Consider the following 25,714-nt stretch of genomic DNA (forward strand, 5'->3'; position numbering starts at 1 on the left):
TTGTTGTTAAGAGCTCTTTACATGTTCTGGATACTAGTCTCTTATCAGATATCTGATTTGTAAATATTGTCTCCCATTTCATAGGCTGTCTCTCCACTTTCTTGATGATATATGTTTTGTTTAAGGGGGTGGCAGATCATGCTCAGAGACTGAGATTGTCTTTGCCAATACTTTATTTAACACAGGTTCACGGCGGGAGTTATAATAATATCACAAGCATACAGGATAATGTCTCTTAATAAGCCAATACAGAAATAACATACTCCAAACAAATGATAGATTAATTACCCCCTTTGTTCCAGCCAAGGGGAAGTATAAGGAATAAAGTCCACATTCAGTTGAGATGTACCTTTTGTACAAAGTTTTGGTTTCTCGGGGAAGCGGATGTCCCACTGCCCGCGCAAAAATAAAAGTCTCTCGTTGCTAGAGCGCGTTGCTAGGGAACCACGGTGCTGGTGTTGGCCGGCTGGCTGATCTCCTTGGAGAGAAGGCTGCACCGTTTGTCACCACTGCTCATAAAGCGATCACCTTTACCAGGGCGGGAGCTAATGCCCCAAGGGCTTCGGAGAGCTAGATCAGCAGTCTCGCCTGGTCCTCACAGACTCCTGGTATTTACAGCCCTAAATGTCCCGCACCAGAGCTGCTTTTTCACATGGTTCTTACTGATAAGCCCCCAGGGAGCCCTGAGCTGCTGAGCTCTGATAATAACATAACATCCTGACACGGTTCATTCTTATATCAAAACAACTTTACTTCTATTTTGTTTGTTTTGTCTTTAATTTTAATTTTATACTGGAGCATAATTCATTAACAATGTTGTGTTAGTTTCAGGCGTACAGCAAAGTGATTCGATTATACGTACACGTATGTCTATTCTTTTTCAGATTTTTTTTCCCATATAGGTTATTACAGCGTATTGAGCTGAGTTCCCTGTGCTATACAGTAGGTCCTTGTTGATTATCTATCTTATATATAGTAGTGTGTATATGTTAATCCCAACCTCCTAATTTATCCCTCCTCCCCAAAACAAATTTACTTCTAAAAACAACTTATTTTTTTTGTCTTTGCCATAATCAAGTGGATTAAAACAACTTCACTTAAATCATCAAGTGGATTTGAAATCATATCAATCAATACACAATATCCTTTGACACATGAAAGTTTAAAATTTGACCAAGTCCAATTTACCTATTTTTTCCTTTTTCTTTCTTTCTTTTTTTTTTTTTTTTTTTTTGACCGAGCTGCATGACTTGTGGGATCTTAGTTCCCTGACCAGGGATTGAACTTGGGCCACTGCAGTGAAAGCGCCACGTCATAACCACTGGACCACCAGGGATTTCCCTACTTATTTTTTTCTTATTTTGCTTGTGTTCTGGGAGTTGTATACAAGAAACTATTGTCTAACACAGGGTCACGAAGGTTTATGTTTTTCTCTAAGAGTTTTTAGTTTCAGCTCTTACATTGAGGTCCATGATCCATTTTGAGTTAATGTTTGTGTACAGCATGAGGTAGGGCCCCAACTTCATTCTTTCGCCTGTGGATATCCAGCTGTCCCAGCACCAGTTGTTGAAAAGACTGTACTTTTCCTCATCGAATTGTCTCGGTGTCCTTGTGGCAACCCATCATGAATGTGAGGGTTTATTTCTGGACTCTCAATTCTATTCCACTGATCTGTTTGTCTGTCCTTAACGCCAGTGCCACACTGCCTTGATCTCTGTAGTTTTGCAGGAAGTTCGAATGGGGAAGTGTGAATCCAACAACTTTCTTCTTATTTTTCAAGTTTCTTTTGGCTATTCTGGGGCCCTTGCAGTCCCATATGAATTTTAGGATCAGATTGTAAAAAGCCAGCTGGGATTTTGATAGGGATTTCATTGAAGCTGTAGATCAGTTTGGGGGAGTATTGGCATCATAAACATATTAAGTCTTCTGATCCATGAACACCAGTTATCTTTTCACTTAGTTAGATGTTCTTTAATTCCTTTTGACAACGTTTTGTAGTTTTCAGTGTACAAATCTTACGTTTCTTTTGCTCCATTTATTCCTAGGTATTTTGTTCATTTGTTGCTGTTACACATGGGATTGTCATCATAATTCCACGTTTGGATTGCTCATTGCTAGGTATAGAAATAAAATAAAATTGATTTTTGTATATTGATTTTGTATTCTGCCAATTGTTGAACACACTTACTAGTTTTAATTTTGTGTGTGTGGATCTCTTAGGATCTTCCATACACAACATCATGTCATTTGCAAATAGAGATAGTTCAAGCCTTCCTTTCTAATATGGGTGCCTTTTTAGTCCTTCTTCTTGCCTCAGTTCTCTGGCCAGAACCTCCAGGACAATGTTGAATAGAGTGGCAGGAGTATGCAGCAACATGGATGGACCGAGAGATGATCATACTAAGTGAAGTAAGTCAGAAAGAGAAAGACAAATGGCATATGATATCACTTATATGTGGAATCTAAAATATGACACAAATGAACTTATCTACGAAACAGAAACAGACTCAAGGACACAGAGAACAGAATAGACTTATGGTTGCCAAAGGGGAGGTAGAGTGGGGGAGGGATGGATTGGGACTTTGGGGTTTTATTTATTTATTTATTTATTTATTTTGGCTGCGCCAGGTCTTAGTTGTGGCATGCGGGATCTTCAGTCGCAACATGCAGACTTCTTAGTTGCAGCATGCATGTGGGATCTAGTTCTCCCACCAGGGATCGAACCCAGGCCCCCTGCATTGGGAGCACAGAGTCTTACCCACTGGACCACCAGGGAAGTCGCGAGTTTGGGATTACACATGCAAACTATTCTATATAGAATGGACAAACAACAAGGTCTTACTGTATAGCACAGGGAACTGTATTCAATATCCTGTGATGAGCCATAATGGAAAAGAATGTGAAAAAGATATATGTATAACTGAGTCACTTTGCTGTTCAGCAGAAATCAACACAAAGATGGTGGCAGGATGTGGGGTCCTTGTCTCGTTCCTGATCTTAGGTGGGACGCTCTCAGGCTTTTACCACCAGGTGTGATGTCAGCTGTGGGTATTTGTAGACGCCCCTTATTGGGTGGAGGACATTCCCTTCTATTTTGAGTGTGCTGAGTGTTTTCACCATGAAAGAATATCGTTTTTTGTTTTTGTTTTTGTTTTTGTTTTGCAGTACGCGGGCCTCTCACTGCTGTGGCCTCTCCCATTGCGGAGCACAGGCTCCGGATGCGCAGGCTCAGCGGCCATGGCTCACGAGCCCAGCTGCTCCGTGGCATGTGGGATCTTCCTGGACCGGGGCACGAACCCGTGTCCCCTGCATCGGCAGGTGGACTCTCAACCACTGCGCCACCAGGGAAGCCCGAATATTGGGTTTTGTTAGATGCTCTTCCTACATCCATTGAGATGATCACATAATTTCTGTCCTTTATTCTATTGATACGGTGTAGTACATTTTTCAAAATGTACTTTTTTTTTCAAAAAAAACTCCTCCTTTTTTTTGTTGTTTTTTTCAACATAAACCTGTCTCCCTTGGGGATGGCCTTCGAGTCCCTGCCAAATGCAGCGAGGGTGGCTGATTCCCTTGTATGTAGCAGGCTCTGCAGATACAGCCAGTTTGTCTCATTTAGGTGGTCTTTGTTTATTTCCACAGGAAATGAAGGCAAAGAGGCGGGGTTCAGTGATTCACCGACTCCCCCCGACAGACCATGTGCCCCAGGAGAGCAGTGAGTCACCAGCTATGGGCAGAGAAGCCTCTCCATCAGACAAGCTGAAAGGAGGCCCTGGCCTCCTGCCTCCCATGGCCAGGCCTTGCTCACGTGCCTGGGCCTGTGGTCATGTTTCACGGCAGACAGGGACACGGTGGAACCAGCCCGAAGTCACTGGGAGGGGAGGACTCAGGCCAAACCCAGCTGGGCAGCAAAGCCTGCTGGTCCAGCCGAGCTGCCCACTGTATCCCCATCAGCTCCTCTTCCTAGGGCAGTCAGGGCCGCAGGGCAAGGGAAGCGCAGGGAGGGGGTCTCCTATCCCAGGCATAGCAAGCTCTGCCCCGTCTCCCACATTCTCTAACGTAGCCCCTCTGGGAGCTTGTCCATGCGTCCTGGAGCTGGGATGGAAAGCGCTGCAGTCCAGCCAACGACGGGAGCCTTCCCCAGGACACCCCCGCTGGGCGCCCCCCGCCCCCGATCACACTGGCACACACATCATGTCACCGCTCCCTGTGATATTTACTGTTGTGTCAATGTGACCAGCCCCGGGCACCCGGGTGGGACATTATTTCTGGGGGAGTCTTGGGGGGTGTTTCCAGGTGAGATCAGCATTGAATCGCGGACGCAGGAGAGCAGGTGGGAGGGCACCACCTGGTCCCCGAAGCCTGAACAGAACACAAGACAGGGAAGGGAGAACGTGCCCTTTTCTGGCCCCACCCCTTGAGCTGGGACAGCTCCTGTCACCTCCTCCTGCCCTCAGACTGGGGTTTACACCATCCGCTCCCCTGGGTCTCAGGCCTCCAGACTCAGACTGGATGACATCACCAAACTGGCCTTCCTGGGCCGCCAGTGTGCAGTCGGCAGGTCATTCCCAGCTCCCATAACCATGCGAGCTACCTCACAGGGGCAAGGCCTGAGGTTCCCCTGTGGAATACCCCCAGCCACTCGCACTGGGGCCAGAATCCAGTGCAGCCCCACTCTGGCCTTCAGGCCCAAGAGCCAGCCCACCTGGCCCCTGACCTCACCGCTGGCCCCAACCCCAGACCTCAGAGTCCAGCCCTTCCCACATCCTCTGCTCCCACCCCACCAGCTTCCTTTCCACTCCTCCAAGCTACCCCTCTGCCTGGAATGCTCCCCCCAGCACCCCTCAGGGGTGGCTCCATGGCTGATTCCTTCCAGGACCCACGGGGAGGGGTGCCACCCCCCACCTGTCACACATCCTCAGAACTCCCCCCCTTTGCAGCACTGGCATGATCATCGCGGGGTGACATCTGTCACCCTCACCAGGGCCGAAGGTCCTCAAGCGAAGGGGTCCTGGCTGTCCAGCTCCTCACAGTGAGCTCCTAGAATAATGCCTGGCACACGGCTGGCACCCGCTAAATGCAGGACTGAAGCAGAGGACAGAACAAGCTGGCCAGGCGGGACCCACTTTGGGGGATGGCGGGCCGAGGACGCAGGTGCGTGGTTTTGCCGCTCCCTGAGGGGGGGCTCTCTGCCCCCACCACCCCCTTCCCCAGAGGGTCCAGGGAAGGGACAGCCCACACCTTTGGCTGGAAATGTCCCTATCACTGTGGGCAGCAGGGAGCTGATGGGAGGGCAGGGTGCCCAGGGCACCTAGACAAGCGATTCTTCATACTGAAGACCTGTTCTACCTCCGCTTCAACAGAAAGGATCTGGGCAGACCCCCAAAGATGTTACTTCTGTTGTAACGTCCCTTCGACACCCACAAACCCAACACTTGTGCTTGTGGCTCTTACACAAGCGTGAAGCCAAAACAAACTTTACAATAAGCCACCAAGAAAACTACAAAACTACCAGAGCCCGATGAGTACGACAGCGCTGCTCTGGCCGCCCACGGCTATTGAAATTCAAACCACTGTACAATGAACAGAATGAAAACTTCAGTCCCCAGCGGTGGCACTGGCCACCTTGCAAGTGGTCAGTAGTCACTCGTGCCAGGGTTACTGCAGACGCAGAGCTCTCACCTCTCCAGCTGCATGTCACCTTGCTGTCACCTGGGGAGAAAGCTTGATGAGTCACCCCTCTGCCTCCTTAGCCCTCTGGAGTCAGCAGGAGTGTGGGGCCGGGCCCCTGCGGTACTGGCGCCACCAGGCTGTGCATGAAATACACAACACCTGGAGGTTCCATAAGCGGCTTGGGCCTCTTGGACACCACACTGACCTGGGGGACACCCTGTCTGTGACCTTTCCAGCACAGACTCTTCCAACAGCCCTCAGGGACTCCCCCTTCCATGGGACAAGGGCTTGGCGGCCTAGGCTTGCCTCCCAGGATCTTCAGGCCAGGGCCGCACCACCGCCACCCGAGTTCCTATCCCGGGAGCGCTGTGAACCAAGCGCGCTGCTGTCTCGGCAGAGCTGGCGCCCGTGCATCACCTCCTCCGCGGGGCCTGCTACCAGAGTCCCAGGCGCCTGAGGGAGGAGGGAAAGCAGTTTTCCCCGCCTGCAGGCCTGTCCTCCGGCGCGGCCCCTTAGGGGAATCCGAGCGCGCCTGCAGCCCAGGGACGCGTGCCGCGCGTGGCACTCTGTGTCCAGGCCCCGAGGTCCTGACTGCACCAGGTCTGACACCCCGATGTGTGTGAGCCGGGGGGAAGGGACGTGCGCCCCGCCCCCCGGGGGCTGGGCTGGGGGCTGCGGCTGCTGCCTCTCCGCGCTCTGGCGGCAGGGTCGGGGGCGGGGCCTAGGGGGCGTGGCCTCGGCGCCCTATAAGTGACGGAGTGGGGCGCGCGCCCGGCCAGAAAGCGAGCGCGCAACGGCGGCAAAGACAGAGGTGCTTCTCGGCCCGGCCTCCAGCGCCCTTCTTGCCCCCCGTCCGCGCGTCCCAGCCGCCCGCCAGGCCACCGGCTGCCCATCAGGCGCCCAGGCCCCGCGTCCGCCGCCCAGGACCGGCCCGCACCCCGCAGGCCGCCCGCCGCCCGCGCCGCCATGGGGGTGGAGGGCTGCACCAAGTGCATCAAGTACCTGCTCTTCGTCTTCAATTTCGTCTTCTGGGTGAGCCCGGAGCCGCGGGTGGGAGGGCGCTCCCCGAGCCTGGCAGGCCGCGCCCCGCTAGGCCCTGCCAAGGGGGCGCAACGGGGCCGCCAAGTTACAGGGCCACCTGTGTGCGCCGAGCGCGTGGTGGGGGGTCCTAGGCCTGTGGGTCGCAGCGGTGGGGCTCGTCCGGGACTGCCGTGCCCCTCGAGGGTGGGGCGGGGGGCTCCAAGACGGGTTTCGGGCCTCTGTGCGTCGGGACCCAGAGCCCCGCGGCCGGGCCGGGCCGTTTGGGGACCTGGGGTCTCTTCCCGGTTGGTGATGGTGATGGTGCGGTGGGTGCGCGCTCCGAACCCGGTACCCGGCCACTGCTCAGCCCTCCTGGCCGCCGTTTCTGGGACCACCCTGCTTCGCGGGGACTGAGGGGCTCGAGGGCGGGGCTCCAGACGCCCCGCCCCCATGAGCTCATCGGGGCCACCGCCCCTAGATGGGCGGCCCAGTGCGGTGTCGGGGGCGGGGGGGGGGCCGACGCACACTCCGCCAGAGTCTTGGGGACCGTCCACCCCATCCTGGGCCCAGTCCAGTTCACCCTCCTGCCTGCTGTCGCCACCCTGAGGGTCGTATGGGGGCGGATCCGGGCCGGGGCGAAACGCAGAGAGGAAGCGCCCTGGGCCCCGGGTGGCCCGCGTGCTGGGGTGCCTCCCCCCTCGTGCCCCCAGCTTGTGGAGCCCCATCCTCCTCCCCTCCTCACCCAGCCTGACCTTCCAGCCCGTCCTCCCCCTGGGGCGCCATGGAGGCTGTGAGGGGCAAGGGGCTGGGCGAGTGTTCTGAGTTGGCACAGGCAGGGAGCCTGGAGACCTGGGGTTTCCGAGCCCCAGGGGTGCCGGGGCTGGGTGGATGTCCAGGTCTGGGCTTGGGAGGCCTCTCTGGAAAGAGGAGCCCACGGGTTGGACGGCTCAGGGTGCGGGAGGGTCTCCTGGGGTCTGTGGGCTGGTGGCCTGAGTTGTGTTTCCTGATCAGTCTTCACTGCTGGCCTGGGACTGATGAAGCTTTGGCTTTTGTTTCCATTTCCTGTCAGTGTTGGAATTAGGGGGGTGGAGATCTCCTTCTGGCCCGGAGGGACCAGGAATGGTTGTCGGGAGCCCCTCTCACAGCTGTGTCCTGCGTCCCCTGCGGTCCCCTGGGCATAGTGACTCGGGCCCCCTCCTGGCCCCTTCTTGCTTCTCCGCCACCCCAGGCTGCTCACCCCTTGTCACGGAGGACCAGGACAACGTCTGGTGGGTGCTTTCTTAAGTTGACACTGGGAGGGTAAACTTTTAAAATGGCTCCTGGAAAAGTGTGTGGGCCTGGGGACATCTGTTTGCCATCTGGACGGCCAAGGGTCCCAGGGTGGACCTCGGGGCACTGAGGTATTTGGGGTGGGGAGGGCAGGGACTGGACACGGAGTGGAGGTGTCACATCTTCCCTGCAGGGGCACTGGTGAGGGTCCTGTAGCCAGCAGCCTCTACCCTGGGGGTGGGAGCAGTTAGGCAGTCAGGATGGGCCAGGGTGGGCCGGGCAGCCTTTGCTGAAGGGGTGGTCTTGGCAAGGGGTGTCACCGGGACGCCCCTCTGCCAGCCCCTGAGCCTGTCCGTACCCGCAGAGCCTGGGAGGGCCCTGGTGGGAGGGGGAGGGGGGCGGAGGAAGGGGACTTAGCAGGAGTGGATTCTTGCCTTTGGACTGAGTGTAGGGGCGAGGTAAGTCCCTCCCACCCCCAGCTCAGCCTGGGTACCTCTGGTAATTTCCCAGGCAGCAGGGGTGGAGGCCTGACACATCCCCACCCCCACCCTGGGCCACTTTGTATTTGGGCTTAAGGAATTGTTTCTGAGGCCTCTCCCCTTCCCTCCCTCCCTGGGAATGCCCAGCTGACCAGAGGAACATTTGCTTCCAGTGGCAGCAAGGCCCCACCCACCCATGCTGGGCTGCCCCCTGTGGTGGGATGCCACGCTGAGCCAGGCGGGGCGGGGGGGGGCTCTCTGTGCACCCCCTCCCCCAGCATCGCTTGGCCAAGAGCATGGTGCCAGGGGTTTGGACCTCGGTGGAGTCCCCACCCTGCTGCTCTGGTCCTGGGCTTCCTCCCCGCTGAAGCGGGGGGTCCTTCCCCTGGGATTGTTGTCGGAGTAGTTCAGGAAATGGGTGTTGGGCATGGTGGCTGGTAGGGAAGACCCCATTCCTTGGCCAGTGTAGGCAGTGACTTGGGGAAGGGGCTTAGACGCCTGGGTGCCTGGGAGGCCCCCGCAGGGTCCAGTGGGTGAGGGAGGGCTCCTGGTGCCCCGCCCCACCCACTCACCGTGCACCTGGCCACAGTGCAGTAAGGGGGTGCTGGGGGTGGGAGCTGGGTCAAGAGGTTGAGGATGGGTGTCTGGATTTGGATCTGGGCTTTTTTTTTTTTTTTTGGCTGTGTTGGGTCTTCATTGCCGTGCGCGGGCTTTCTCTGGTTGCGGCGAGCGGGGGCTACTCTTCATTGCGGTGTGCGGGCTTCTCACTGCAGTGGCTTCTCTTGTCGTGGAGCACGGGCTCTAGGCTTGCGGGCTTCAGTAATTGTGGCTCGCGGGCTCAGTAGTTGTGGCTCACGAGCTCTAGAGCGCAGGCTCAGTAGTTGTGGCTCGCGGGCTCAGTAGTTGTGGCGCATGGGTTTAGTTGCTCCGCAGCACGTGGGATCTTCCCAGACGAGGGCTCGAACCCGTGTCCCCTGCATTGGCGGGCGGATTCTCAACCACTGCGCCACCAGGATCTGGGCAGGATCCAGTCCTTGGATCTGGGCACTTTTTAAAGTTTCATTTCAGAGAGTAAAGCCTTCCCCCGTGGGTGGCAGCATCAGAGGCAGGCTGGCATGCTGTCTGAGAAGGAGCCGGTCACCATGCACGCCCACACACACCAGCACACACACTTGCTGTCCGACCTCTCAGCGCCAGACCCCGGGGCCCAGGCTGTGTGCACTCAGCACGCCTGACCCCAGCCTGCTTTGGGGCCCCCTGCCCAGGCGGGCCCAGAGGTGTGAGGTGGGGACACGGCAGGCGGAAGAGCAGCGGCCCGGCCCGAGCTGGGGAGACAGTGCAGATGCTCCCCCGAGGGCATGGAATTCCCGCCGGTGGGGTGGGCCCGGGAGCTTCCTGACGAGGTGACTGGGGCTCAGGGCCCTGCTGCTGGAGCAGCTCAGGATGAGCAGAGGCGCCTGCCCCTGCTTCCCTGCTCACCCCACTCGAGTGGGCGACCTGGGGCGACCTGGGGTGGGCGCACGCCCTGTGTGAGCCCTGCTCGCCTCATCTGTGAAATGGGTGTGATCACAGCCTCTCCTCTGCAGGGGGAGCGGCAGCGGCCCTGCCTGGGACTGGCAGCTCCTCCAGCCGGATGCAGTCAGGGCTTCCTTCCAGAGGTAGCAGGGGCAGTGCGGCCAGACCTGGCTGGGAGTGGGGCTGATGGGAAGCCCTGCTAACTGGCTTTAAATTCTTGCTTCCGGACAGCACATGGCTGTCTATCACTTAGTGGTTCTGTCGCCTTCCTTCTCGGAGAGGGGATGTGACCCAGGCGGGCTCTGGCTGGGGGCAGGGATTTTCTGTTCCTGGTTTCAGTGGGGGGGCAAGTGAGCTCCCCTGGTGCCCCCGGGCATCTGGCTGCCACGCTCTGGGGAAACGGCCGTTGGGCCAGGGCCTGCTGAGAAGAGGAAATCTGTGGTCTGTGCCCAGGACTGGCTGGCCCCAGGGAGAGTGTCTGGGCATTACGGGGTGCAGAGCTGGAGCCAGAGGCGGGGAGCCTGGGACCCTGGCCGGCTCTGTTCCAGTGCCGATGCGGTGCCCACCCTGTGGGCTTCCCACCCCCACCCCTGCCCCCAGCTCAGTGTGCCTCCAGAAATTGAGTTCACCCCCAATCCCTAACTCATACTGCTTCCAAGTCCAGACAGGGAGATGGGCCCCCCAAAGCACCCCCCTCCCATATAATCTACCCCCCCGCCCCCCGCCTTCATTTCAGCGCCTGAAATCCCATGACAGGGAAGAGCCATGAAGATCAATAAGGTGTAGAGTCCGGGCACCCGTGGAGGGGCAGACGTCACCTTTGCACTTGCGCAGCGTTTTGGAGAGGGCCCCAGGTAGGGGTGGGGGAGAAATGCGGGGACCCTGCCTCTGCCCGCCCCCCGAGACGCAGGCTGGGCCAGCAGCCAGGACTGGGGGTTTCGCCTTGGAGGCAGCACGCCCCCGTGGCCGGGACTCCTCATGCTGCGTGGAGCACCAAGCTCACTTCGAATCGGCCCTTTCCAGATGTCCTGCAGGTGTGGTGTGACCCAGCCTCTGGACTTCAGTGCCCCTCCCCCGCCCCCATACTTTGTACTGTGGGGCCCGGCCTAAGCCCCTCCTCCCAATGGCAGAGCAGGTGCTGCTTCACGCAAGACCACCTGGGACTCTAGGTGGGCCCCCAAGTGCTAGGGGAATCCCCACAGGCGGGCAGGGGGCCTGGCCCCAGGGGTGGCCCATCAGCTGGCAGTAGGTCTCCCTTCCCTGGCCGGCCACCAGCGCGTGGTCGCAGGGGTGCCTGTTGGCTCGTAGCCACCCTCCCTGGGCTCGAGGGCTGCGGGGCTCGGCGGGCAGGGAGGCACCTTAGAGCTGGGGCTCGGTGCATGGTGGGGGAGGGTGCTGAGGGCAGGGTGGTCAAGAGCCCAGTCACGGGGGTCCGAACGCCACAGAGGCCTGGGGAGCAGGCAGCCCCCTTGCCCTCTTCTTTGAAGCCACGCCCCTTCTAACTTTGGAAGGTTAGTGCTCCCCCTGCCCCCAGTTACTGGGGTAACAGGATGATTGTGGAGAAGGTGAAGGACACGAAGCTGGGACCATGCGGAGTGGGGGGGTGGGCGGCCCGTGGGCGGCCCCCTGGCATCCCGAACCGTCGCACGGGAATCTTCTGTACCAACTCCCACACGCAGGCCAGCCTGGGTCGTAACTCTCCCTCGGGGAGTGTCTAACGGTGCTCTGTAACCCGCCTTACCTGTCACATCACCTGCAGCTGGGCGTTGAGTTTGGTAGCCAGCAGCCAGCTCCTGGCGGGGATTTGGAGGTCAGGCCGTGACCCCGGGGCTGCAGGGGAACAGAAGGGAAGACCCCAGGCCGCCCGCCTTCCTGGTCTCCAGTCCCAGGTGCTGGGAGGCCTGAGCCCCAGAGTTTGATAGCATTGGTCTTGGGGGTGCTCGGCGGGTTTGGGAAGCACCCTCTACAGTCCTGTCCGCCCCCGGAGCTCACGGGGAGTCTCCCTCTCACACGGGCCAGGCCCTCTCTGCTCCCCATCCCAGGGGCTCGGCCGCCCACCTGCTGGACGGACAGTCTTCCCCTCTGTCCCCGAGATAACAGCTCAGGCGCACACGAAGTCCCACTCCCCTGTGCCAGGCGGGCACTGGGCTGGAGCCATGCCCTTTGCCTCCAGCTGGCCCACGGGAGCGATGAGGAGACCAAGGTCCCGGGTGCCCACACGAGGAAGTGGTGGAGGCAGACTGGAAACCAGGGCCAGTGTGGTTTGCGGCCGGCATGACCCGAGGCAGGGCCAGGGCATCCCCAAGGGTGGGGGGCTGTGCCTGGGTTTGTGCAGGGAGCACGTGGCGGCCAGGGAACCCGGCCTGCCCCGGGGCCCCTCCACTCACCTCCGGCCCCTGCCTGGGCCCACCACCTCCTGTCTTCCGCCCAGTGTTTCCCCAGCCTATCCAGATCCTCCTTGTCTGATGTGTGCGCCCCGCTGCAGCCCCTCGAGTGCCCTTTGCTGGCGGGTGGCTGGGACGTCTGTGTCCACACGCCCCTCGCTGCAGGGGCCGAGGGGATGGAGGGGCATCCCACAGGAGGGGCCCTTTCAGCCAGTGGGGTGGGTGTAGGGCCCCCGCCTGCAGTGGGTGGTAGGTATGCTCGGGGACGGGCCCAGGAAGCAGGCGGGCCCTGCGGGTTCCCCAGGCGCACTCCGCTGTGCCTGGAGAGGTGGCAGGGTGTCCTTGGGGGCCTACACTCCCCTCCCGGCAACAAGGGGCTCCTGCATCCCGCAGCTGGCGGGGCCCAGTGTCCTCTTCCGCCCCCGCAGCTATTCTTAGAGGCCAGTCCAGGCAGCTTCCTGACGTCAAGGGGCCTGGAGGGTGGTTTCCGCTTCCTGGCTGAGGCGAGGGTCGCTGCTCCTCTCTCTGTACTTCCTTCCCGCCTGGAGCTGGGTGGCTGTGTTCCCGGAGGGCACGACAGGGCCGTAGGGTCGTTGCCCACCCCAGGGAAGGCTGGGTCGGGCCCTGCGTCACCCTGTTCTCATGGTGGGTGGAGATGGAGGGTCAGCCCTCAGGGACCCAGGTCCCTGCCCGGCCCGAGGGTGGTGGCTTCTGCCCCCACTGACCCTCCACATCCCATCCTCAAAGGGTCTTTGCTGCACCTCTTTCCTCTGACTTATCCCGGTGTCTGCCAGGGCGTTTCCTGCCTGTGGCCTTCACTGCCCTCCTGGGGAGGGTCTCCGGGCCCCCAGGACCTCCTGGTTGCCGAGCTGCATGGGCACTTCGTGGCACATTTTCCCAGCAAGAGTGCGCACCCCTTGCGGTGGCAGGTTAGGGAGCAGAGTGGCTCAGAGCCAAGGCCCTTCCCGGGTCACGAGGGAGCTGCCCCCTCTATCATCTGTCTCTGAGAGCGTCAGCACTGCTAATTAAGGGAGCACGTTGATGCGTGGGTGTCCCTGTCACTCCTGGAACGCGTGGGCAGGACTTGGGGTGACCACTGGGCCAGCACGTGTGGGTGGGGAGGCATGGAAGACAGATCCCAGCTCAGCTCCCACCCAGGGCCTGGCAGGAGCCGGGGGGGGGGAAGGTTGCCCCAGGCCTGCCCGGGCAGCACCCACTCCTACGCCCTTTCAGCTGCTTCTTGGAAACGCAGACAGGCCAGGCAGGAACCCAGTGTACTTGGCAGCACCCCCCCCCGCCCTTTTTAGTTGACGCTATTATTTATTAATTCTCAGAAAGGAGGAAGAAAGAAACAGAAACTGCATCTTTCATAGGATTACAATCAGTCCGCGCCGTCCCCTGCTGTGGAACCCTTCAGTAATCCCAATAGGTTAGGGGCTCCTTCCTGAGCTGCTCGCCAGCCCCACCCAAGCAGGAGCATCTCAGGATGCAGGAGCATCTCAGGATGCAGAAGCAGGTGGCAGCGGCACTTCCGCCAGGCCAGCTGGCAGGAGAGAGGGAGGGGGTGAGTGGAGATGTGTCAGACTCTGCCACTGAGCAGCCTGCCCGGAGACCGCCGAGGGTGGGCACAGTAACCGCCGGCTCTGTCAAACGCTCTCCGTGTACAGCGGCATCATCTGAGCGCTCTGCGTAGGTCAGCTTGTGTACTTTTATTTTATTTTTATTTTTTGAATTTTATTTTTTATACAGCAGGTTCTTATTAGTTATCTGTTTTATACACATCAGTGTATACATGTCAATCCCGATCTCCCAATTCATCCCAGCACCACCCCCACCACCCCTTCCACTCTCCCCGCTTGGTGTCCGTATGTTTGTTCTCTACATCTGTGTCTCTGCCTTGCAAACCCTTTCATCTGTACCATTTTTCTAGGTTCCACATATATGCGTTATTATACGATATTTGTTTTTTTCTTTCTGACTTACTTCACTCTGTATGACAGTCTCTAGATCCATCCACATCTCTGCAAATGACCCAATTCCGTTCCTTTTTATGGCTGAGTAATATTCCATTGTATATATGTACCACATCTTTTCAGCTTGTGTACTTTTAGTTCCTCATTATACACACAAGGATATTGGAGGCACAAAGGTGCCGAGATGGTCCTGAGATGACCCAGCAGCCAGAGGCTCTGGGGGCCCTTGGCAGCCACACTCTGATTCCCACCCAATGCGAGGACTAAGTGCTTTCCGTTAAGTCTGGACTCCGTTTTAGAGCGGGCATAAGTGTTCCTTAGTTTATCCAGTCCCTTTTTTGACCCTAAAACCTCAGTTTTGTGGACAAGACTTCAGCGTTTCCAGATGCTTGCTGTTGGCCGCTAGGAGCCTGGGGGTCCTCACCTTGGTGGACGGTTGTCATGAAGACAGCAGGCTGGATCCTTTGGGACCAGAAGAAACATTTACCCCTAAAGGCTTTGCTGCTTAGAAGTTCAGTGGACAGGGATTTGGGTGTGTGGGGTTTTTTAAACAGCTTTGTTTGACATAGCGTCAACTGCACGTTTAAAATGTACAACTTGGTAGGTTTTGACGTAAGGAGGCACCTGTGAGACCTAGAGGGTGGTCCACCAGGAGAGTGAATGTATCCATCACCCCCAGAGGTGTCCCTGGGGCCTTGGGATCCCTCCTCCCCATCCCAGGCCACCCGCTGGCCTGTCATCTGTGCCCGTGATCGGCATTTCCTGTACTTTTTATATGAACGGAATCGGAAGGTGGTAGTTTTTCCTCTTGGTCTGGTTCTGATGATCAGCGGGGTTATCTGGAGATTCACTCTGGTGGTTGTGTCAGTAGTTCCAGTATTTTCTTCCCTTCCCCCGCTGGTGGGCATCCACCCACTCACCGCTTGAAGGACATCGGGTTGTCCCCGGTTTGGGGGTGTTACCAGGAAAGCTGCTGGCACGTTTGTGTGGGCACGAGCTTCCACCCCCCCGGGGCAGTACTGGGGTTGCAGGGGCTGGGCGCATGGCGGGTGGAGGGGTGGAGAACGTGCCAAGGACCTGAGCTCTGTCTCCTGTGTCCCCGCTGCTCCCCACCCTCGCCTGGGGGTCTTCTCACTTAAGCCCATCCCATTGCTTGGGGGTGTCTCACTGTGGTTTAATTTGCATCTCCCTGCGACCAATGACTCTGCCCGTCTTTCCATGCGTTTATTTGCTGTGCACATCTCTTCTTTGGTGAAGTGTCCAATTTTTTTTTCTTTTGCCCGTTTTTTAAAAATCGGTTGTTTGTTTTCTTGTCGTTAGAGTTTTGCAAGTTCTTCATAAATTTTGGATACGGGTCCTTTGTTAGCCATTTGCAAGCCCCAGTCTGTGGGTTATCTTCTGAAGATCAGGCTTCTTTCAGACCTCTGCTGCTTCTGGGACCCCTGCCCTGCCCTGGGCACCCCCTCCCTGCAGAGGCACGGGTCCACCCCACCCTCTGCCTTTTCTCGTGGCCTGGGTCGGGGGATTGGGGGGCGGGATTCGCAGTGCTGCCTTTGCCCTTCCTCCGTAGGTGACCTTAGGTGAACGCCCATCCCACCCCCCGTAACTGGGGGTGGTCACTGCCACCACTGCCTTCATCCAGGCCCACCCCAGCGGGTCTGTGCGGGGCCTGGAATGACTGAGGACCAGCTGAGGAGGGTACACGTAAGCACCAGGCTCTCCCCTGCCCGGAGGCGGGACTGCCTTCCCTGTTCACCCATCAGGAGGTGGGCTGGAGCCACAGGGGGGTCTGGAGGCTGCTGTCCCCCCTCTGCCCCTGCTCCCCACACATCCTGGGGTCTGCAGCGGAAAGCCCTTCCCGAGACAGGAGAGATGAGGACTTTGCCTGCCACCCCACGGTTAGCATCTGGGTGCTGGGATAAGCATTACCCTCACAGCATTTCTGTTAGGACCAAGTGCCCTAGATGGGCTTGTCCCCTTGGCTTCTGGGGTGAGGGGCTGCATGGGGAAGATGGGAGTGGTCCCAGCCCAGCCAGGGGGGCGGGAGGTGCCACTCCACGCTCAGCTCTCCTTACCGACGGGGATGCTGAGGCTGAGTCAGGGCTTGGGGCCAGGCCTCTGTGACTGCAAAGGAGGCCCAGGACAGGGCTCCCCCTGCCCCACCCCCTCCGTCCTGGAACGTCTCACAAAGCTGTCTCTGGACCACAGTTTCAAAACAGAGTAAGTGGCGGTTTCTAGCCAGAGTTACCACGGCAACCCTCAGCCTCACCACCGCCTGCTCTGGAGCTGCAGACCGCAGCCAGAGGAGCAGGACTCCCTCCAGAGCCTACCTGCCCCGTCCCCGCCCTCCCCCTCCCCCTGCCCCGTCCCTGGGCCCTCCCACCCGCTTGTGGGTGTGCCAGGCACCAGGAGCAGCCACGGGACGCTGGGAGTTCGGCACTGCCCTTCCAGGGGTGTGCAGGGGGGTCCCGGGGGCCCCGGAGGGACCCTGTCGGTCCTGCTGCATGTGCTCCGGGAAGGGGGAGAGCGAGCGTGCTGCCCTGGGTGTGGGGAGTGGAGTCCCTAGTTGAACGTTTGGAAGAGGGGGGCAGAGAGGGTGCCGTCCCGCCCTGGGGGGGCGGTGTCGACAGCACCACCTTCGGGGGCAGCCCGGCTGCTGCCCGATGCCAGCGGTCCCCAGCGGTCCCCACCAGCCTCATCGTCCACGGAGCCCAGCGTAGGAGAGCCGGGGCCACGGGGCTCCTGGCCTCCCCACCCCCCATCAGCGCCCTAGCGTCACCTGCCTGGAGATCCCTGGAGATGCCTGGGGCTTTCCTTGGGGCAGCCCCTGGTGCTGGGGCTTCGAGTCTCACATGCTCTACTGAGCCTGTCTTGGTGCCGCGCTCCCTGGCCAGGGCCTTGGGGAGAGGCACTGGGCCAGCCAGGTGGTCTTCTTGGGGTCCGCTTTTTGGTTTCTCTTCCTCATTGGACACGTAGCTGACGGTCTGTGTAGGAGCTGGTGCTTGTAGCTCCGGGGACAGTTACCGCCTCGGGGAGCAGCTCAGGGAGGAGGCTGGGGTGCGGGGGCCAGCTTGACTGGGTGGGTCAGATGCTCAGGCATGGGCCTGCTGGGCCCGGTCTGGGCTCACCCTCAAGGACAGACCCCACCTAGCCCTGAGCCACTGTGCTCGCAGGGGCATGAGTCAGCTGGAAGCCTGCGCCACCCCCGTGCCGGGCTCTGAGCGGAGCCCCCTTTCCTGCCCGCCGCTCAGCGCAGCCTCCACCTTGCGGTCTCTGGCGAGCACCGCGAGCTCCCTTGCTCTCCCGGCAGTTTCCCATCTCCGTGACAGCAGGCAGTTACCCCACAAAGCCCTGGCCCTGTGGCTTCCCGGCTGCCACCGGCCCCAGCAGCCTCTGCCATCCACACCAGGGCCCCAGTGGCATCAAGTGCCCACCCCCTCCTTAAAGAAGTATTTGTTGTCTGTCTGAATGCAGATTAACCGGGTGTCCTGCATCTTATCTGGTAGCCTGTCTGGGAGTCTCACTCCAGTGGTGCTGGCGGGAGGGTTGGGGACCAGCCACATGGTCCCCCATGCCCAGGTCCCCCGGGGCATCTTGACAACCAAGGCAGCAAATCAGACATTTGGAGCCAGCAGCAGCCCAGACCCCAGGGGCTAGTGAGTCCTGCCTGGAGGGAAGCCCTTCACGCAGACCCAGCGGACAGGAGGGTTCGGCAGCCTCCTCTGTGTGTGTGTGTGTAGTGTGGTGGATTCACACTCACCACCGCTGGGCTCTGGGCCACGAGTGACACCATGCCCTGCTCTTTCCCCAGCTGGCTGGAGGTGTGATCCTAGGTGTGGCCCTGTGGCTTCGCCATGACCCTCAGACCACCAACCTCCTCTACCTGGAGCTCGGAGACAGGCCTGCACCCAACACCTTCTACGTAGGTAAGTGGCAGAGGACGGGCTGAGGACCCCGGCCAGCTCTGGACCGGGGGCCGGCGGGAACGGGCCACTGGGGTGTGTGATCGTAAGCTCAGTAAGGCCTCAGACAGGCTGTAGGGGAGGACTTCCAGGAGGAAGCAGGGGCTGAGCCAGCTCAGCGGGGCTGGCTTCTCGCTGGGGCAGGGAGGAGGCCAGCCAGGAAGGGCTCTTGCGGCCATAGGGTGAGACGGAGCCAGAGAGCAGGTGGGGTTATATCAGCCTGGGGGCCTTGAGGGTCCCCTCTGGAGTTGGTGCAGTGCCTGCCTGGGCCGGGGGTGCTCCCAGGGAGAGCTGGAACTGGGGGGGGTGTGTGTGTGGCTTTTTGGGACCCCACCCGATCGCCTGGGGTTGGGGGGCAGGAGCAGGAGAGCGGCAGCTGGGCGGGGCGGGGGCCGAGGGACGTTCGGGAGGCCCGGCACGGGGGCGTTGCTGGGCAGCACAGAGGTCCCTTCCAGTGGCGGACCAGGAATGTCGAGTGGCGCTGAGACTGGGCCGCGCCTGCCCCCTTCCCCTGCGCTCCCCTGTGTCATGGTGGGTGTTTCAGGGGAGGCTTCCTGGGAGGGTGGGGCTGGAGCCCGGAGCCCCCTGGATGGAGACTCAGGGCCTGCATGACTCAGCCCTGCAGCCACACCTATAGCCACCCTGTTAGGCTGCGAGTCTGCCTCCTGGGCGCCTGTGGCGGCCCCTTTGGGGCGTCCGTCAGGCTGGGGGGCGGGGGGCTTGGGCCAGCAGCCCCCAGGGTGGGGGTGGGAGTGTCAGAGGAGCGACAAAGGGGCGGGAGGGGAGAAGGGGTGCCCCCGCCTCCTGCTGGGGCCCCGCCCCCCCCATCAGGGAAGGTGGGGCCTGGCCCTTGTGGAGCTGTGGGAGTGTTTGTTGAGATGCTTCTGTCCTTTAAAGGACTGGCTCCTGGGCCGGCCCCTCTCGCTCCCACAGGCAAGCAGCAGGGCAGGGAACCTTCAGGGCTCAGGGCGCCCTGAGGGGCCAGCAGCCACCCCGGGTCACACGCTGGACCCTCGGCGGCAGTGGCCCACACACTCACCTCACTCCCAGGGCCGTGGCGGGTGCCTGCCCCCTCCCTGCCCGTGGCCCTCTGGGCCATACGCTGGGAGGGCTGGGTTCCGGGGGCCGTGGACGGGGGGCGGAGACCGGAGCCTGGGGTTCTGGCGGCGGGGCTCCCGGGGCCAGCTGTCCCGGGTAGGGTCCCGAGCCCTCTTCCGCAGGTTCCTGGGCTCCCTCCGCGCTGTGGCACCCCTCACAGGTTTGAGTCTCAGGAACAGAGGGTGAGTCCGCCCCCTGAGAGGGCACAAGGGGTCCGTGACCCGGGGCCCCCGCACACGCGCCAGGCCCCCTCAGAAGCAAGGCAGTCAGCGGGGCCCACACGTCTGAGGATGCAGGAGTGTCCTCTGGGCCCTCGAGGGGTGTTTCTCTCCCGCGGGGCTCCTCCCAGGCCTCTCCTTTCCCTCTCAGAGCCTCCGCAGGGGTCTGAGCCAGCATGTGCCTGGGCCTCTGTCCCAATGTGGGAAGGGCTGCTGCCATCTCTCCGTCCCCCTCTCTGGGACCTTGGGTGCAGTGAGCGTGGGCTCTGCTGGTGGCAGAATTGAACCGGCCCCAGGGCGAGCAGTCTGGGAAGGGGTCCCACCCAAATTGCTGGGGCCGGGGCCGCCAGCCTCGTGGCTGGGGCAGCTCCTGCTCTCAGCCCAGCATCTGGCCCAGGAGGCAGGAGAGGAGCTGAAAGCTCCCCTGCTTCAGGCCAGGATGGGGCAAGAGCGGCAACGGGCTGCAGACTTGGGTTAGGGACACAGTCCAGGCTGGCGCGCAGATGTCTGGGGGGACATTGGCGGGAGAATGGAGGCGGCGGGGCTGTGCTCAGGCTCTGGCGGAGAAGGGGTCCCACGGGAGAGGCTCGTCAGGGGCAAGGCTGGCGTTGGAGCAGGTGTCCCCCCGGTCCACTCACTGGGGGCCGCACGTCACCTGGGATCTGACCCTGTCTTCTCCTGGCTCTGGAGAATCCTGCCCTTGGAGAAGCAGTGCCGGCTGCTGGGGAAGCAGTGTTAGCTGCTGGACCACCCGGCAGGCTGGGTGCCAGCCCCTGGACCTTCTGCTGTGTCCCCATGGGCAGGGGCCTCTCAGAGCCCCTCTGGCCACAGAGTTCCTGCCTACCCAGGGCCGGTCTTCTGGAGCCTCTTGCTGGCTCCGATGCAGACTGGGCCTGCCAGGGAGGTGGGGGAGCAGACGTGGGCCCTGACAAGGGCTCTTTGTCCAGTGCCAGGCAGCGGGGGAGGGTGAGCTGGGCTGGCTTAGCACCCCAGGCAATGCTGCAGAGCCCAGGGGGGTCCCGGACCTCACTGGCCAGAACCAGGCCGAGGGCTCTAGGTGGAAACCCGGCACCGTGGGGGGCTTGGGGCTGGGCCTGGGGGGGTGGGTGGGTCAGGTACCGCCTCTGGGTCTCCCAGCCTCTCGCAGGACCCTCCAGAGCCCGGAACGCCAAGGTGCCCCTCCCTGGCGCCCTATGCCATCTCGCTGAACCTCAGGTAGTGATGTGGAGATAGGGGTCTCAGGACCAGAGCAGAGGACACCTGGCTCAAGGGTGCTGTGCCCGAGTGAGGAGCCCCTGAGGGCAGGCCTGGCGGGAGGCTCCATCTGTCCAGAGGGGAGGCCCTGGGCGTTTTCTGAGCCCAGCAGTGGGTCCTGGCCCCCAGGCTCCTTCTCCAAAGCCTGGCCAGGCAGGGGCGACAGGCCCTTGGCACCGGAGCCCTGGGACCCATTGTCCTAGCACTGTGGAGGGGGCTTGGGCTGCCTGCCCGCTAAGTAACCATGGCGACTGGGGGTGGGCCCAGGTCTGCTGGTAGGACTACGGTTGTGGGAGGTCCTTGGAGAGACGTGGTCCGCGTTTCAAGGGGCGCGGGCCCCGCCTGGCTGAGCTGTGGACGCGGAGAAGGGCCGCATGACCAGCATGGGTGCTGGGCAGGCCAGGGGGGCAGACTGACCCCGTGTACCAGCCTTGAGCTGTCCCAGCCACCAGGCCTCTGCGTCCAGCAGGCTCCAGCCCCCAGGGTCAGGGCCTCAGCAGCCGGGTAGAGCCCCCTCCTCTGAGCAGAGCAGCTGGACTCGAGCCCCCGCCTGAGAGGGCACAAGTGAAGTGGGATCGCCAGACCCCTGGGCTCACCTCCACCCCACCCCACGGGTCAGTAGCTGGGTCCTCTGCGCCAAGATGGGGGTGATCCTCCACGGTGCTCCCAAGTCCCGGAGACTGCGGGAACCAGAGAGGGTCCGGGTTGTGGCGTCGCACTGAGTTCTCTGAACACTCACCACGGGCCGTTCGGTCCTGGCCTTGGTAACGCCGGTCTCCATCCATGTCACAGAGGAGGAAACTGAGGCCTGGAGAGGGGCCCACACGGTCCCGCCGGGCTGCCAAGCCCTTGCAGCTCCTCTCCAAGCCTCCAGGCATCTGACGTCTTCCCAGCAGGGCGGGTGTCAGCGCCAGCCCGGGGAGGAGGGCTTCCGGGGGCATCGGGGTGTCTGTCTGTCCTGCCTCCTTGGGCTGTCAGGGCCCTGAGGGCACCGTCTCTCCCCTGCAGGCATCTACATCCTCATTGCTGTGGGTGCTGTGATGATGTTTGTTGGGTTCCTGGGCTGCTACGGAGCCATCCAGGAGTCCCAGTGCTTGCTGGGGACGGTAAGGCCCTGGGCCGGGGCTGGGCTGAGGGTGAGGGCTGCGGGGCCGGCCGGGGGCAGAACCGGGAGCTCTGGTGGAGGCAGGATGCCTTCAGTCCCCGATGTGGAGCTTGGTGCCCCCCCTGGCCAGTCTGGCCCTGTGGACCTCCCCCAGAACGCCAGCTCTCTGGTTTCCCCAATCGGGTCTCAAATCCCTCCGAGGTGGACTGCCGTCTCATCTAGTTTTTTGTCTAGTTCCTACTGAGTTCCAAAGTTGCTTTTTCTCTTTCTTCCTTCTTAAAAAAAGCCACAGATATAATAGGGAGTGAGTCCCAGTCCCAGAGCCAGCCTCAGGTGCCCCTGGGCATGTCACCCACCGACGGGAAGTGGAGGCCTGGCTGTGCTGCCCAGGGCCTGGTGTCTGGGAGACGTGGGCTTGCAGGAGGCTGTGCCTGTGTCTCCGGTGGGCGAGCCCAGGCACACCACGGTGACCACCTTCCCATGGGCTTTGCCTCCCTGCCCTTTCCGACCCGCCCAGAACCAACCATGTCCTCCCCTCCCACACCCACCCCATCCTGTGGAGCCTGGTCCCTTGGGGATGATGAGAACATTGGCATCTCGCTGCCGGGCCGAGTCCTAGATTCTGCTTCTCGGCTCCACGCCTCTCATCTCTTCGGGTCCTGGGTGGGTGGATACCACCGGCCACCGCACACACGCCAGTCGGTCACTGGGGCCTCAGGAAGCCCCGGGCTGGCTCTGACCTCCCCTCTCCGCCCTCCCCTCCCCTTTTCAGTTCTTCACCTGCCTGGTGATCCTCTTTGCCTGTGAAGTGGCCGCCGGCATCTGGGGTTTTGTCAACAAGGACCAGGTGAGGCAGTGTCCATGGGGAGGGGCAGGGGGGCTGCTGGTGGGGAGGGAGGAGGGGCTCGGGCTGCGGGGGAGGGGTCGGATTGCAGGGTGCTTTGGGAGGGCTCTTCCCGGTAGGAAGCCCACAGAGGGCTTTCTGGAAGAGGCAGCATGGCGACCGAGTGGAAGGCAGGGTCACCTTCTCTAGGGCTCGGTGGCGGGCAGGTCTGTCCTGGGAGAGCCAGGTGAGGGCATGTCTTGCGGGGGCAGTCCCGCTGTGCTGTGACCACCTCCCTCCCCAGATCGCCAAGGACGTGAAGCAGTTCTACGACCAGGCCTTGCAGCAGGCCATAATGGACGATGACGCCAACAACGCCAAGGCTGTGGTGAAGACCTTCCACGAGACGGTACAGTGGGGCTGGGGGGAGGTGGGGAGGGCGTCCCTGGGGGCTGGGGGACCAGGGGAGAGGCAGGGGCCGGGGAGGGCGTCCCGGGGCCGGGGGTTTTGCCCTCCCAGTGACACCTCAGCCAGGAGCGGGAGGGGCATTGGGACCTGGGGAGATTCTGAGGGACCTGGGGGTCCCCGGTGGGAACTAGATGAGCCAAGGCAGCTGGGTACAGGGGTCTCTGCGCAGCACAGCTGAGTGGGAGGAGGGAGCAGAGTGGGGCCCCTGGGCTCTGTTCTCCCCCTGGAGGGGACCCGCCCAGCCCCCCGCCCCCATGCTTGGCCGGCGCAGCTCCTGGGGCCTCTGTAGCCTGCGGGCTGCATGTCCAGGGCTGACGGCGGGTGCCCTCCATCTCTGCAGCTTAACTGCTGTGGCTCCAACGCGCTGACCACAGTGACCACCTCTGTGTTCAAGAACAGCCTCTGTCCCTCGGGCGGCAACATCGTCAGCAACTTGCTAAAGGTGTGTGGTGATGGGTGGGGCCTCCCAGGGTGGGGCGGGGCCTGCCTGCTTCCCCATTTGGCTGCCACCCCTGGTGGGTCCTGGGCGGTGGCTGGCCCTCTCCGGGCTCCCGCTGGCAAGGGCAAGGACACGGCCATACTGGGCAGTGCTGTGGCTGGAGTTGGGGCTGCTCTGCCTGGGGGCTGAGGCCAAATTTTTGCTGCCGGCCGGCCCACGGGGAGGCGAGTCTCTAGGTTCCCGATGGGGGAGCCCTCCGAACCTGGCACGGAGGCACCCTGACCTCCCGGGTCAGCCCCGTCGTGGCGGTGCTTCCCTATCTCTGAGTGCAAGAGGGCGCACACGGCACACTCGCCATTTCCGTGATTGTTTAAAACGATGTGAGTTAAAACCTGGCAGAGACCAGGCCCTGTTCACACCTCTGGGAGGGGTCCTTGGGGGCAGGGCTGTGCCCCTCTGTGCTCCTTCTGCAATGATCCTGGGCTGCGGCCTCGCCAGGGGCTGAGGACGGGCACCTCTGACTGCTCTCTCGCCGCCCCCTCAGGAGGACTGCCACGGGAAGATCGACGAGCTCTTCTCGGGGAAGCTGTACCTCATCGGCATCGCCGCCATCGTGGTGGCTGTGATCATGGTGAGTGGGGCGGGCCGGGCATCTGCTCAGGGCCCCCCCACGGGTCTCCGGGTGCTGACCCACCTGCCCACCCCCACCCCCTTCTCCGCAGATCTTTGAGATGATCCTGAGCATGGTGCTCTGCTGTGGCATCCGGAACAGCTCGGTGTACTGAGGCTGAGGCCGCAGGGAGGGCCGCTGGGACCCCTGCAGTGCCCCCAGAGTGACCCGGACACTTCTGAGAAGGGGCCGTCACCACCTGTGTATATAACCTCCTGGTATCACTGCTACACTTATCAGCCTTTTTACTTTTGGGGTTTTGTTCTTGTCCTGAAGTTCCCCGTTGCTTTCGGGGCTGATGTCACCTGTAGGTGGCATGTGAGTGGCCTTGGGGACTGCAGGGCAGGGGCCCCCTCTGCTTTTGGGGCTGCTTGGGGGTTCTGCTTGCTCAGCCGGGCCTCTCCTCTGGGCCACGAAGGGCCGTCCGGCTGAGCTGTGCCCTCCTACCCACCCGTCCCCATGGGTGGCACACGCTCAGCCTTTTTTAATCCTTGTTCCTTTCCGGCCACCTGTCTCTAGAGCCGGGTCCACGAGCAGCCTTATGCCTTCAGTGCACCTCTCCTTTCTAACGCGTCACCTTCGATTGTAATTACATCTTGAAAGTCATTCAATAAAGAAGGAAAAATCAGGCATGCTACCACAATGTCCGGCCCCTTCCTGTGCCCGTGGTGTCTGAGACCCAGGGGCAGCCCGAGGGGCTGAGGAGCCTGGCGCAGGCGGTGCTCAGCTCTTTGGACCTCGCTGGGCCCAGGCTGTGCTGCCGACCCTGTTGGTGGGTGTCTGTGGGGTGCTCAGAAGGACTCCGCGGAGAGAGTGCCCCTTTGTTGGACCTTGTGCCACCTGGAGCAGCCTCCACCCGGCCCTCCCTCCCACCCCCATTCCTTGTGCACCACTGTCCAGCGGGGTCTGTGCAGGGCAGGCAGGCGGCCCAAGAATGTGGTACAGGATGTGGGGCCCCTGCAAGACTCCCCACCCTCCTGAGGGCCAGCTCAGGAGGATGGACACACTGCTCCCTCCCAAGGGTCTGAGGGGCTCTTCTCTGACCTTCTAGTTGCTTGCAGACGTCCTGTCAAGGGGCTGGGTGGCCACATCTTGCAGGGGCTGGAGGGCAAGGCCTCAGCCACTACCTGGGGGAGCCTGCCTGGCCCACCACCGTGGACTGAGGCCCAGCCACCGCTTGGGTAGGCTGCTGCCCCCAGCGGGAATGCTGGGTGATGTCACCATGAGCTGCATGCAGGTACCCCCCGTATGTACATTAACTTGACCTCTTGAGACAACAAGCCCCTGGCTGGGATTCATACGTCAAGGGCTCCCTGGGGACTCCTTGGGGGGCTGATTTTGGAAACTAACCCCAGCCCTGCATT

The 25,714-nt window shown here is 61.0% G+C and overlaps 1 protein-coding gene across 2 annotated transcripts; it reads left to right on the plus strand.

The window, feature by feature from the left end:
* Positions 1-6,525: 6,525 nt before the first annotated feature.
* CD81 (CD81 molecule) lies at positions 6,526-24,987 on the plus strand. 2 transcript variants are annotated; one of them, XM_079709072.1, is made up of 9 exons: positions 6,684-6,705; positions 15,884-16,017; positions 18,125-18,239; positions 21,854-21,951; positions 22,723-22,797; positions 23,078-23,182; positions 23,582-23,683; positions 24,225-24,311; positions 24,403-24,987. In XM_079709072.1, exons 2-9 carry the CDS (start codon positions 15,988-15,990, stop codon positions 24,463-24,465), a joined length of 675 nt encoding a protein of 224 aa, XP_079565198.1. In that variant the 5' UTR covers positions 6,684-6,705; positions 15,884-15,987; the 3' UTR covers positions 24,466-24,987. The 2 variants fall into 2 exon arrangements, with proteins under 2 accessions (XP_079565199.1, XP_079565198.1); XM_079709073.1 differs by lacking the exon at positions 15,884-16,017 and having other exon boundaries at positions 6,526-6,705.
* The last annotated feature ends 727 nt before the right edge of the window (positions 24,988-25,714 follow it).

Source organism: Hyperoodon ampullatus, assembly GCF_949752795.1.
Source record: "Hyperoodon ampullatus genome assembly, chromosome: 7".
Classification (NCBI taxonomy): Eukaryota; Metazoa; Chordata; class Mammalia; order Artiodactyla; family Ziphiidae; genus Hyperoodon; species Hyperoodon ampullatus.